Here is a 12055-nt window from a genome sequence, read left to right as displayed (position 1 = left end):
GTTAAATGTTAATATAACTAAAATGGTGGTTTTGTAAACTTAAAACAAGTAAACACAAATGGAACTTGTTTCCATCTTTTGTAATGTAAATATTTTATAACTTTGATCCTTATATTTTATAAGTCTTCCGCTAATTAACCGTAACTCTGATTTATTTACAAATGTAGTACCAACTATCGAGTCACACGCCTAGGCCTAGTATGGGGGTGTGACAAGAAGTCCATCGAACTCAGTCGGGGTTAGGTTTGGAAGAAGATTCCGGTGACTCTAATCCAAGAAGATCACACCGTCATAACCTCAGGACTGAAGAAACCTTGTATCCGGACGAGTGGCTTCGTATTCAACAAGAAAGTTTGAAAGCAGAGTATGAACGTCGGGTTCGGAATGAGCGTTTTCATGGCCGTACCCTGACGTATGATGAGCCACCCAGAAGATCTATTTCTCCTCCCATAAGGGGAAGCCACATCCAGTACAGCTTTCCACCAGAGCGGAACATGAGCGAAACCCGATGGTTGTGTCATCGTCCCCGCATAGATATGCGGGTACAATCCTATGATGACGAACTGGACGAGTACGACTCATCTTATCGTCAGGATGGTAGTTTTTATAGTGGGGATAGTCGTCTTCCTTCGTACGGAGGAGCTAGCTATCCGCGCCCAGCTGTCCGCCAATCGGGATATCATAGCAATGCTAAATATGATTTTTCCAAACCGTATCGCCTGGAGTCCTTCGCATAAAAGTAAAAATTCATTCCGAGCATCGCAACAGCTCCATTCCTGATTAATGCAAAAATTCCAACATCCGTTGGAATATATAATGGAATGACTGATCCTAGAGATCATCTGTTAAGGTTCGAAGTAGTTGGAGGAGTCAGCGGTTGGACTCTTCCATACTGGTGTCACATGTTCGCACTAACATTCACCGGGGCGGGGCGGGAATGGTTTGAGAAATTGCCATGCGGAAAGATTACAAGTTGGAAAGACTTTGTAGCAAAATTCTCTCAACATTTTAGTCAACAAAAGAAACATACCCATGATCCTTCAGAAATACTAGATGTTACAAGGAGAAATAATGAGTCTATTGAGGACTTCATTACTCGTTTTACTTACGAGAGCCTTAATATCGGAGGAGTGAGTGAAGATATGTTGCGCGGAGCATTTTGTAAGAACGTCCACAGTGATGCCTTGATTCGTACTCTAACGGGAAGAGATGGAATGCCTGAGTCATGGGATGAAATCATGAAGGCATCAAAGTTGTTTGCAAGAACTGAGAAAACCTTAAGTTCCAGCAGTCAAAAACAATCACCGAAGATTGAGTTTCAAACTCCGAGACCAAACAGGCAGGCTAAGGGACCAATATGGTCAAGACTCCAGCCAAGTGCGGAAGCATCTAAGCCTTTTGATGCAAGATCTTTGATCGGCAACAAAGGCAAACGTAATTTTTCAGCTCGCTCCACCAACAGTTGGACCCAGTTATCAAAGACTCCCTCAGAAATTCTTACTACTGAGAATCTGACTTTCCGGAAACCTCAACCAATACCTCGGAAGTCATTCCTTGATACCAAAAAACATTGCTCATATCATAATGATGTTGGACACAAGACGAATGAGTGTGTGGCTCTCAGAAATGAAATTGAAGCAGCTGTTAAAAATGGCAAACTCGAACATTTGGTCAAAGGCGTACGAGGAAGGACTGGAGAAAATCCCGCAAAGGATAGCCAGGGTCCGGCCAAAAGGCAAATCAAAGATCTGAATGTCCACATGATTCAAGGGGGACATTCGGGTAAGGGAAAACGGAGGGAATATTTAGACGAAGAGTGGAAAAACGAGCCCGTTATTTTTCCTCGGATCAAAGGAGGCCCGTGTAACAAAAACCCGCTGATAATTACTGCCGAGTTTGGTCATTACCGGTCACAATATGTGTTCTTTGACACAGGCAGTACGTCCGATATTATGTACGAACAGTGTTTCGAACAACTGGAAGAAGAAGACAAAGAAAGACTACAACCAATTTGTGCTCCTGTTTCTGGTTTCGGGGGAGAGACAATGCACCCGCGCGGTGTTATCACTTTCCCAGTAACACTAAGTGACGGAGTACGTTCAAGAACAGAGGAAGTTGAATTTTTGGTCCTACAAGCACCCGCGCAGTGTTATCACTTATAAACATGACATTATCTTGGGACGAGAAGCAATTGGAGACTTCAATGCCCATTCGTCCACAGCCCACGGTGCAGTAGGAGTTCCAACTCGCACTGGTGTGGCAATAATTCATGTAAACCGACATTGTTTTACAACCGAAAGTTCAAGACCAAGCAAGGTTCCAAGACAGGCTCAGAGGACCGAATCCGAAAATTGGGTTTTGAACAAGAAGTTTCCAGACCAGATAATTACAATAGGACCCGCTATCTCGGAGATAGTGAGAACCTTTTTAAAGCAATTATTAACCAAGAACATTGACATTTTTGCTTGGCAACCCACGGACATGACCGGTGTCCCGCGGAGCATTTCGGAACACAAGTTAAGGGTGAATCCGTTAATCACCCCAATTGTACAAAAGAAACGAAATATGGGTCCAGAACAAACAAAGGCCATGAATGAGCAAGTACAAGACCTTCTTCATGCTGGGATCATACGAGAAATCAAGTACCAAACATGGGTGGCTAACCCAGTGATTGTCCCAAAAAGCAACGGAACATGGAGGATGTGCATAGATTATAAAGACTTGAACAAGGCATGTCCGAAAGATTGTTACCCGCTTCCGGAGATCGACTTAAAAGCAGATGTTGTGGCCCCATTTAAATTCAAGTGCTTCCTCGATGCCTACAAAGAGTATCACCAGATTCATATGGCAGCTGGCGACGAGGACAAGACAGCATTCCGAACTGACCAAGGAACATTCTGTTACAGAATGATGCCTTTCGGATTAAAGAACGCGGGGGCCACATATCAACGACTGATGGATCAGGCTTTCAAAAGTCAAATGAGTCGGAATCTCGAAGTTTATATGGATGATTTGGTAATCAAAAGCATAGAAGAAGATCATATGTTAAGAGACATTGAATAGACCTTTGAAACACTACGAAGCATCAATATGAAGTTGAATCCGGTTAAGTGTTCATTTGGCGTGGAAGAGGGTAAATTCCTTGGAGTCATACTAACAGGCGTGGGCTTTAAAGCCAACCCAGATAAGGTCCAGGCTATAGCCCGCATGCCTTCACCCTCTTCCCTCAAGGAGGTTCAAACACTTAATGGGAGACTTGTGGCGCTGAACCGATTCTAAGCAAACCACGCGGCCAAGTATCATCCATTCGTGTCAACACTTAGAAATTGCCTAAAAAAGGCACATGCCAAGTGGACCGCGGAGGCTGAAAAATCATTCTTAGAAGTTAAGAAGCGCTTAATGGAGCTTCCTACTCTTACAGCACCATACGCGGGTGAACCTCTGACACTGTATTTATCTGCCTCGGACATTGCCATAGGAGCCGTTCTGCTGACCGATAGAAAAAATGTTCAAACTCCAATATATTACGCCAGTAGAACGCTATCGGACCCGGAAACAAGATATTCGATGTTAGAAAAGTTGGTTTTGGCATTGGTTGATGTGTTGTAAAACACATTTACTTTCCGTATCATTTTTATCATGTTTTAATTACTTTTTAGTATAATTATAAAGTTTTATGGTTTGTTTATGCTTAATATTACAAAGATGATTGTTTTCTTGTAGGTTATGAAGTTTGGTGGAAAAAAGAGTTAAATTTGAAGAGTTTAGGGGCTTAATTGTTCAACTTTCAAACTTATAAGTCAAGGCCCGACCCAAGCCCACATATTAAAAGCCTTTTATAATATTATATTAAGTAATAACAAGAGAAATCAGCCATTATTCAAGCCTAAGACCCGAAATTAAAAAACCCAAAACCCTAACTAAGGGTTCCGATCGGAAACTGCAGCCGGAAAAGAAAGAAGAAAAAAAAGGAAGAAAGAGGCGGCTGTTGGTGTCTTTGGCGGCTGGAGAGGAAGGAGAACATCATAGAGGATCTTGTGCAGCTGCTAGGCTTCTTATACATCCATTAATTCAGCCATAAACCTTAAGTAAAACACTCATAAACTTTACTTATTTTTCAAGAACCCTAACTTTGTTGATTTGGTCTTTTACTTTGAATTGTTTTGCAATTGATTGATTGTTTGTCTTGTGATTGATATTGTTTGGATCTTGAATGAATTTAATCATGTTTAAGTTGATGTTTGCGATATTTTTCTTAAGTATGCATGGCTGTCCAAAATCAATGAGTAACTAATCTTGCTTGTTCTACCTAGGATAGATGATTGTTGAGTAGTTTTGACTTGTATAATGGATTGTTAATGTTCAAGACTTGAATTATTGATGTAAAGTTTAACTAAACCATAAATTAGATTGTGTGTGATGGCTGTGTTTTATTTATTATTACTTATAATTCTCTTGCATTAGTTAATTGAATTGGTTTTGATTAATTGATTGTTTGTTAGACTCTTGACTTGGTGTTTCGGGTTTATTTGCGGGGTGTACAACCGTAGGGATAAGTGGGTAATATAATCATCTAAAATCAGTTAAAATACACCTTCTTTGAGACCAAGAGGTGATAAGAGGTAATATTGTCTCGTTGCTTTTACTTGTTAGAATTAAGACCGCACGAGAGCGGGTTTTTGTCTTGTCAAGTTTGAGTGTTTATGTGCAATTAGTTGGTTTAATTTGGGTTAAGTTAAATTGTTCCTCTATCCTTGGTGACGTAGTATTCGTTTCCATTAGGCTAGTGTGTCGGTGTGACCGAGAGGAGAGTCGTCATTGAACACGTTAATAATTGTTTTTCCGGTTTATTCTTTAAAATCAACTAAAATAAGTTAGAGATTGTTAGAGAGACTGAGAGGTAATTTGAGTTTCTTAAACAAGTTTTAGTTGTTTCATCTTTTATAACCGGTGTCGTGAATATTTTCAATCCGTTGTCTTGTTATTTCTATCAACATGATTCATTCCTAGGTAGACGTCTTTATACATTGAATTTAAATCAAAGTTTTCAAAGTTTTGTTAAAAGTTTTCATTCAGTTAAGTTAAGTAGTTAAAATAAATTATAAAATAAATTAATTAAATATTTTGGTGAGTCTTGGTTAGAGTTTAGTAATTATAAACGTTTTCACGTGTCTTCGAGTTCGATATCCGGACTTTCCTTATCTGTGCTATACGCGATCGGTACACTTGCCGTTTGTGTGAACTAGGATAGATTGTTTGGTTTTTAAAGCTTAGTTGCGACTTGTGTTTTATTTATATATATATATATTTTCGCACATCATTGGTATATGCCGCCAGACGGCTCCGCAGATATTTCTAGGGCCACCCTATTAATGTGTTAACCGGGTACAAACTCAAGAACGTATTGAGTAAACCCGAGTTGTCCGGCCGACTAGAAAAGTGGGCTATCGAATTGGGTGAACACTCGATCGAATATAAGCCTAGACCAGTGATCAAGGGGCGGGTACTCGCGGACTTCGTCACGGAAGTTCCGTAGTACAAAGAGCAAGAATGCCTAATCGAACAACAACCCCAAACACCTCCGGAACAAGGGCAAGTTTGGTCATTGTTCACGGACGGAGCTTCCAGCAGCGAAGGGTCAGGTGCAGGTTTAAGGTTAGTCAACCCTGAGGGGCATGAATTTACGTACGCCATCAAGTTGGACTTCAAAATTACCAACAATGAGGTGGAATACGAAGCCTTCCTGGCAGGACTGCGGATAGCGAAAAAGCTGGGGGTAAAACATTTAGAGACTCGGGTGGATTCTATGCTAATTGCGGGACGAATAAACGGAACATATGAAGCCAAAAACGATGTCATGGCTTCTTATTGTCACAAGCAAGGGTATTGATTTGCCAATTTTCCTCCTTCAATATTGTTCACATTAAGAGGAGCGAGAACAAATCGGCGGACGTTCTTAGCAAACTAGCTTCAACGAATTTTGAGCATTTCGCCAAAGATATTCGTGTAGAAGTTCTAGACCATCCATCTGTTCCAGAAAATCAAGTCCTGGTAATTCAAACGGGCGTTGAATCTTGGATGTCACCCATTATAGCTTATTTATCTTCCGGAGCACTTCCAGCAGGAAAGGCTGAGGCTCGGAAGATTAAGCATAAAGCTCTGAATTACCAGTTGATTGACGGTATCTTGTACCGGAGGTCATTCCTTGGTCCGCTATTACGTTGTGTAGACGAAGAAGATGCAAATTACTTTATCAGAGAAATTCACGAAGGCATTTGCGGACTACACGCGGGACCAAGAATGACAGTTGCAAAGATTATGAACGCAGGGTATTATTGGCCCGGCATGCACTTAGACACTGTGCAAGAAATTAGAAAATGTGATTCATGCAAGCGCCATGCCCCCAACACCCTGCATCCAAAAAATGAACTGATTCCAGTAACATCTGCATGGCCGTTCCAAAAATGGGCTATTGATATCATGGGACATTTCCCAGAAGCCCCGGGACGAGTCAAGTTCTTGATAGTGGCCATTGATTATTTCACCAAGTGGGTGGAAGCCAAACCGGTCGCATCAATCACGGCTTCAAGCGTGAACAAATTCCTTTGGGAATTCATCATTTGCCGGTTCGGCCTCCCACAGGAATTGGTAAGTGACAATGGGACCCAATTTGCTGACAGCGGACTACAGGAATGGTTGAAAGAACTTCAGGTCATTCAAACCTTTACATCTGTAGCTCATCCGCAGGCAAACGGTCAGGTCGAAAGGACCAACCGAACTATTAAAGAAGGGATCAAGGCAAGGCTAGGAACGAAACGAACGAGTTGGGTAGACGAATTGCCCCACGTACTCTGGGCCTTCCGCACTCAAAAGAACTCCAGCAATTTGGAGACACCCTTTAGCCTAACCTATGGCACTGAAGCCATGATCCCCGAAGAAATCGGGATTCCATCCGCAAGGGTCCTATTCATTGATGATAATGATCACGAACTTAGGATGAATCTTGACTTACTGGAAGAAAGAAGAGAATTAGCATTGATCCGCGAGCACAATTACAAGCGACAGCTTCAGAAATACTATAACTCGCGGGTCCAAACAGGCGAATTCGATGCCGGAGACTTTGTCTTCCGCAATAACGAGGCCTCCGGACAGGAGCCTCCGGGCAAACTAGCCCCAACTTGGGAAGGACCTTATAGAATCAAACAAGTACTATCCAAAGGTGCCTATAAGTTGGAAAAGTTGGATGGGGCGGAAATACCTCGAACGTGGAACGCAGCACATTTAAAGAAATGCTATATGTAGCAGTTTGATTTACTCTTTACTTTGGCCTGCGTGCCCACATAGACTAGCAAGTTTTGCAATTTCTTTTATTGTAAGAAGGCTTATGCCCAATGTATGAAAATGTCAAGTCAGTTCTATGTTATCTTGATGAGTTGTAATCTTTTATTGACAAAAAACGAAGTTCCGGACAGACACTTATATTATAACACATAAGACAAAGTGCACCGGAAGGAAACAAGACTTCTCATTATAGATCAAAAGAGATTACAAAAAACGAAGAAAAAAGTTACAAATAAACATATATATACATCTACGGAGCAACATTTTCATTGCCAGCAGTGTTATGGGCTTCCTCTTCTTCTTCTTCACCATCAAGATCTAATAGCTCTTTTAGTTGATCTATAGCGTCCTCTTTATCCGCAAGCTCGGATATCTGCTCCGTCAAAGAAAATTTCAAAGAATCAAAATCCTTTTACTTCTGTTTGAGGACGGCAGCAGTATCCTGTCCAGCCAAAATGTATTCCTCAGGGAGTTTGGAAGTTGAACCAAACTGGTAACCTTCCTCAAAACCCAGTTTGCGACCAGCTTGCTTGGAAGCTTTAAGGAGAAGGGCAACGCAGTTCCCAAGCTCAACACTCGCTCGAACATCGGCGATGACCAGTGGAAAAATCGGGTATAAATAACCCTAAAAACCCTTAGATTGTTTATATATAAAAAAAGGGGTACATACCTTGGGGATAGCCTCCGATAACAGCCATTTTTGGTCCGCCTTGGCCCGGACGAGATCCATCTTATGGCCGGCACATTCTAAGGCCTGTTCTCGGTTCTTGGCATTAAGGTCAGCCAAACGCTTATCCTTAGCCGCCGATTCAGGTTGAAGTGCCTCCACCAATTTGGCTTGCTCCTCCATCAATTTGGCTTGAGCATCTAGTTGTTTCTGGAGAGCAGCCTAGGCATCCTCGGCAGCGGACCGAGCAACCTTCTCCTCCTCTAGAGCCTGGCGGGCCTCTTGGGCCTCGTGTATAGCTTTCAGACCTTCTTTCTTGGCCTCAGTTGCAGAGGCCGCCAGCTCATCCCACTGCTCATTCATCGCCAACCAGTCCCTGGTTATTTCCTGATTTGTGGAAATAGTATTCGCCAAGTAATAAGAATTGGAGTTCAATAATACTTGGCGAATACTACGGCGACGTCTCTCCCTCTCACCATGCGGAAGACTCTCCCGCAAGTATTCAAAACACAGGTCCACATCAGGGAATGTTGAATCCCGACGTAATGACCAGCGTGGTTAATGGGGAGTCGGATCTTCCTCCTGAGGAGCTGGAGAGCTCTGAGCAGCATGAGGAAACATGCTCACACCTCCTTGGTCCCTGAAGTGATGAACATTATAAGAAGGCGACATACTGACATGTTCAGTATTGTCGACCTCCTTATTCTTCAGAGGAGAGTCATCCGCCACCTCAATCGGATCCTTAGCACTATTATGCGGTGGTGGCGGAAGAGGAGTAGAACTTTTCAGACCGGAAACACCTTCAGAAACACCTTCACTGAAAAACATCAACAAAGGGTTAGAAACATTCTAATTAAAAGCATTTAGCAAAATAAAAAGCTCGCTTACCTAACGAAGGATCGTTTGCATCAAGTTCGTCCAAACGAGTCCCCAAAGCGGAAGGCTTCGCCTTCTTGGACTTCTTCTTAGGGGCGGCCTTGGCAGGATTAACCTTGCACTTGCCAGCCACCTTAGACGAGTCCGCACCAGCAGCAGGACGTTCACCTTCAACGGTAACGTCATCAGGATGAGGACGGCCCTCCACCGCAGCAACGTCAACATCATCTTGACCCGCAGCTTGGCTAGTGGTAGCCCTCTGCCGGGTAAGACCTGCAGTTGATTCCACAACTTTATTAACATCAGCTGGAAAACTTCATTCACAAAGTGATGACTCTTCGCTGGAAGAAAAGAGTACGATCACCCCGCTGGAAGTAACAGCAGTCACAGGTTGGGGTTTTAGAATGCCCTCACCTTTTTGGATGCAATCTTTAACGTATGCCTCACTTTTAGCATACATCGCCTCAGAGACTATGGGTTCCGGGCGAAAAGCGGTGGGAAACACAAAATTAGGGCGGGTGCGCTCAAGGAAAGGAGCATCCCTTTCGTCGATAGGGCGGCGCACCATCATTCCCCCCTCGTGATCCAACAAGGTGTTGAAGGCGGAACCCTCACCTACACGAACAATGATTACGGTCAGAAATCGGAAAAATATTAAAACAGGAGAAGGAATACTCCCTAAAACTCACTCTTATCAGTCTGTTCGTAATACGGTTCCAGCAAGGGGAAAGGCCATAGACGGCTCATCTTCGCGCTCACCATCGCCCCCTGATGGATCGAGCGTTTGGGAGTCGGAGTAGCAGTTAAAGCGTTAAACCAGAAAAGCCCCTCGTAAGCGGAAGCCGGAACCACTGGCATGGTGTCTTCCGCCTTCCGATAGATCATCGGGAACGGAATAACTTCTTCCCGGATCCAGAAAAATTTAGGCTTCCAGCCATGAAGGCTGCGGATCCACTCCGTGCCTACGACATTCTTCCCGGTAGAAGCAAAGCTATACCATCCGTCTCGGAAAGTCATCTTGTAGAATACGGCAAACATACCGACAGTCAGTTCGAAATGTCAAACTTGACAGCAGAATTTAAAATGTCGAATCCTCAGCATCCCAAAGGGATGGATCTGGGAGAGATGAATTCCATAAGTTGTCAAGATCGACTGGACAAACTTCGTTACCGGAATCCGGAAATTCCCGGTCGTAAAGTGGTCTATATATACAGCCATCTTCTTCGGAGGAGGACTAGTGGCAACGGAACCGTCAGCCGGACGTTCCGGCTCCCACTCCGGTGCCAAACCATAAACGTTTATAACGTCGTCGAAGACCTTCCTTTTAAGGGCCACAACGACATCGGTAATGGTAGGAGTACCTTTCTTATCTCCAGCCATCTGAGAAGATAAATAGAACTTGATTGGGAAGGAGAAAGAGGAAATCTCAAAATAGCTCTTATGCTTTGAAAATCTGAAAGAAGGAGAATTAGAAAGCAATAAGAGTTGTTTGAAGCCTCAGACGGTATATTTATACTCATCGCAATTAATGCGATTGATGGTGTACCAGAGGAGAGAGAAACCGCGGACCACTCGATGATTGACACGTCAGGCGGGAAACTCAAAAAAAAAAGAAACTATAGACAGACTGTCAAAGACGTCATACACGTCTTGTCAGTTGCCCCTAAAAAAGTTTCTCTCCCCGCCACGTCATCCAAGTTGTTAGACTTTCAAAATTCAAAAATATCTTCTAAAGATATTTCCTTCAAAACAGTTGGATGCTTACAAAAAATGAAAAGTTCTTTCTCATTAAATATTCAAAAGGAAATATTACAAATATAGAAAGAAAAATTACAAGTTATAACATCTAGATCTATACTAAGGGTTCAGGGTGGTTTTGTCTTTCGGATCCTTCAATGACGTGTCTTCTGAAGAGTCACCCTCAGACTCCTCTTCCAAGTAGACCTTCAATTGTTGCACACCGTCATGAGCGGAAGCAAATTCCGGAAGCATGTCCTGGAGCAGGAAGCGCAGATCATCATGCTCCTCGACCCGTATTTTCCGCTCCTGTTTGACATCAAGGCCATGAAGAGGATGATCTCTGAATGAGCGGTTACTTTGAGCATAGTTCATCCCTTCATGAAATACTATCACACGTCCAAGGGAAGAAGAAGCAGTCATTACATTAGCAAAGCTGTCAGTAAGCTCCTTGCTTCCCTTGATATGGTGGACGACCTGTCAAGACAAAAATACAAAGTCTTCAGTATCAAATATAAGAAGTAAGCAACGAACATCCAAAGGGGAAATAACTTACAGCATCAATCCCCCGGGTGAGAAACCACTGAAGATCTCGTTCCGCACATTCGGCTCGCTCTTGAAGCACCCGAGATTCCGCGGATATTTTCTCATGAGCTTGCAAAAGGGAGTCGTAAGCGGTTTGAACCTCAAGGGCACTTTTTTCTTTAAGATCGTTCTGCTCTCTCTGCAACTTTAACTCGGCCTCAAGTTCCTGAATTCGAGTACCTTGAAGAGACACTTGATTTTCTAGGGCCAAGTTTGCTTCTTGTGCCCGGGCCAAATCATCTTTCTCCTTTTGAGTCTTTGCCCGAGCGGCCTCAAGAAGAGAGTTTTGCTTTTCACAAGCTTCCTTCCATCGGCGAGCAGCTGCAGCGTTGCGGTCCAGTTCACCCTTGAGGGCATTCTCCGCGTTAACCTGCTTCCACTTAGCAGTATGGGCTGCAACGCGGTGCTCCTCGGCTTCTTTCTGGGCAGCCTCGGCAGCTCGACGAGCCTCCGCCACCTTCCCGCCTAGTGTACGCCACTCACATAAAACCTCTTGGCTCCCAGCTAAGGCATTAGCCAAATGATAGGCTACATTCGTGTGGAGGTCGTGGCGGGAGAGGTCACGCTGATATGACATTTCAGCAGGGGTCATCCCCCTGAAAACTTGTACCACCCCCAGCCTGGAAAAGATAGTCAAAACGAGTATCATTCCCAGACTGGTTGTTGGGATCTTCCGCTGAAGTGTCAACGGGAGGAGTCGACACCCTCCCTTCTATAATAGTATCAGTTGGAAGAGTGGTCGGTTGATCTTCCACGTTGGTAGTACTTGGAGGAGTAGAAGGTCGATTTTCTACCTCCTTTTCCGGAAGAGGAGAAGGTTGCTTCTCCATTTGAGGGGTTGGAGTAGGC

General features: G+C 43.6%; 1 protein-coding gene across 1 annotated transcript; it reads left to right on the top strand.

The window, feature by feature from the left end:
• The first annotated feature begins 821 nt into the window (after positions 1–821).
• LOC143536189 (uncharacterized) lies at positions 822–2162 on the top strand. The gene has a single exon (XM_077030236.1). The coding sequence runs from the start codon at positions 822–824 to the stop codon at positions 2160–2162; it is 1341 nt and encodes a 446-aa protein (XP_076886351.1).
• Positions 2163–12055: the final 9893 nt, after the last annotated feature.

The sequence above is a fragment of the Bidens hawaiensis genome, unplaced genomic scaffold (genome assembly GCF_021521415.1).
Source record: "Bidens hawaiensis isolate Kalapana, Puna unplaced genomic scaffold, B.hawaiensis_p1.1 tig00010744_1, whole genome shotgun sequence".
NCBI classification, from domain to species: domain Eukaryota; kingdom Viridiplantae; phylum Streptophyta; class Magnoliopsida; order Asterales; family Asteraceae; genus Bidens; species Bidens hawaiensis.
Note: the sequence above shows the minus strand (reverse complement) of the source record. Positions and strands in the feature narration are given on the sequence as shown.

Bases quoted from the DNA above. Each gene is read 5' to 3' on its own strand.
- LOC143536189 (XM_077030236.1), top strand. From the start codon at position 822: ATGACTGATCCTAGAGATCATCTGTTAAGGTTCGAAGTAGTTGGAGGA.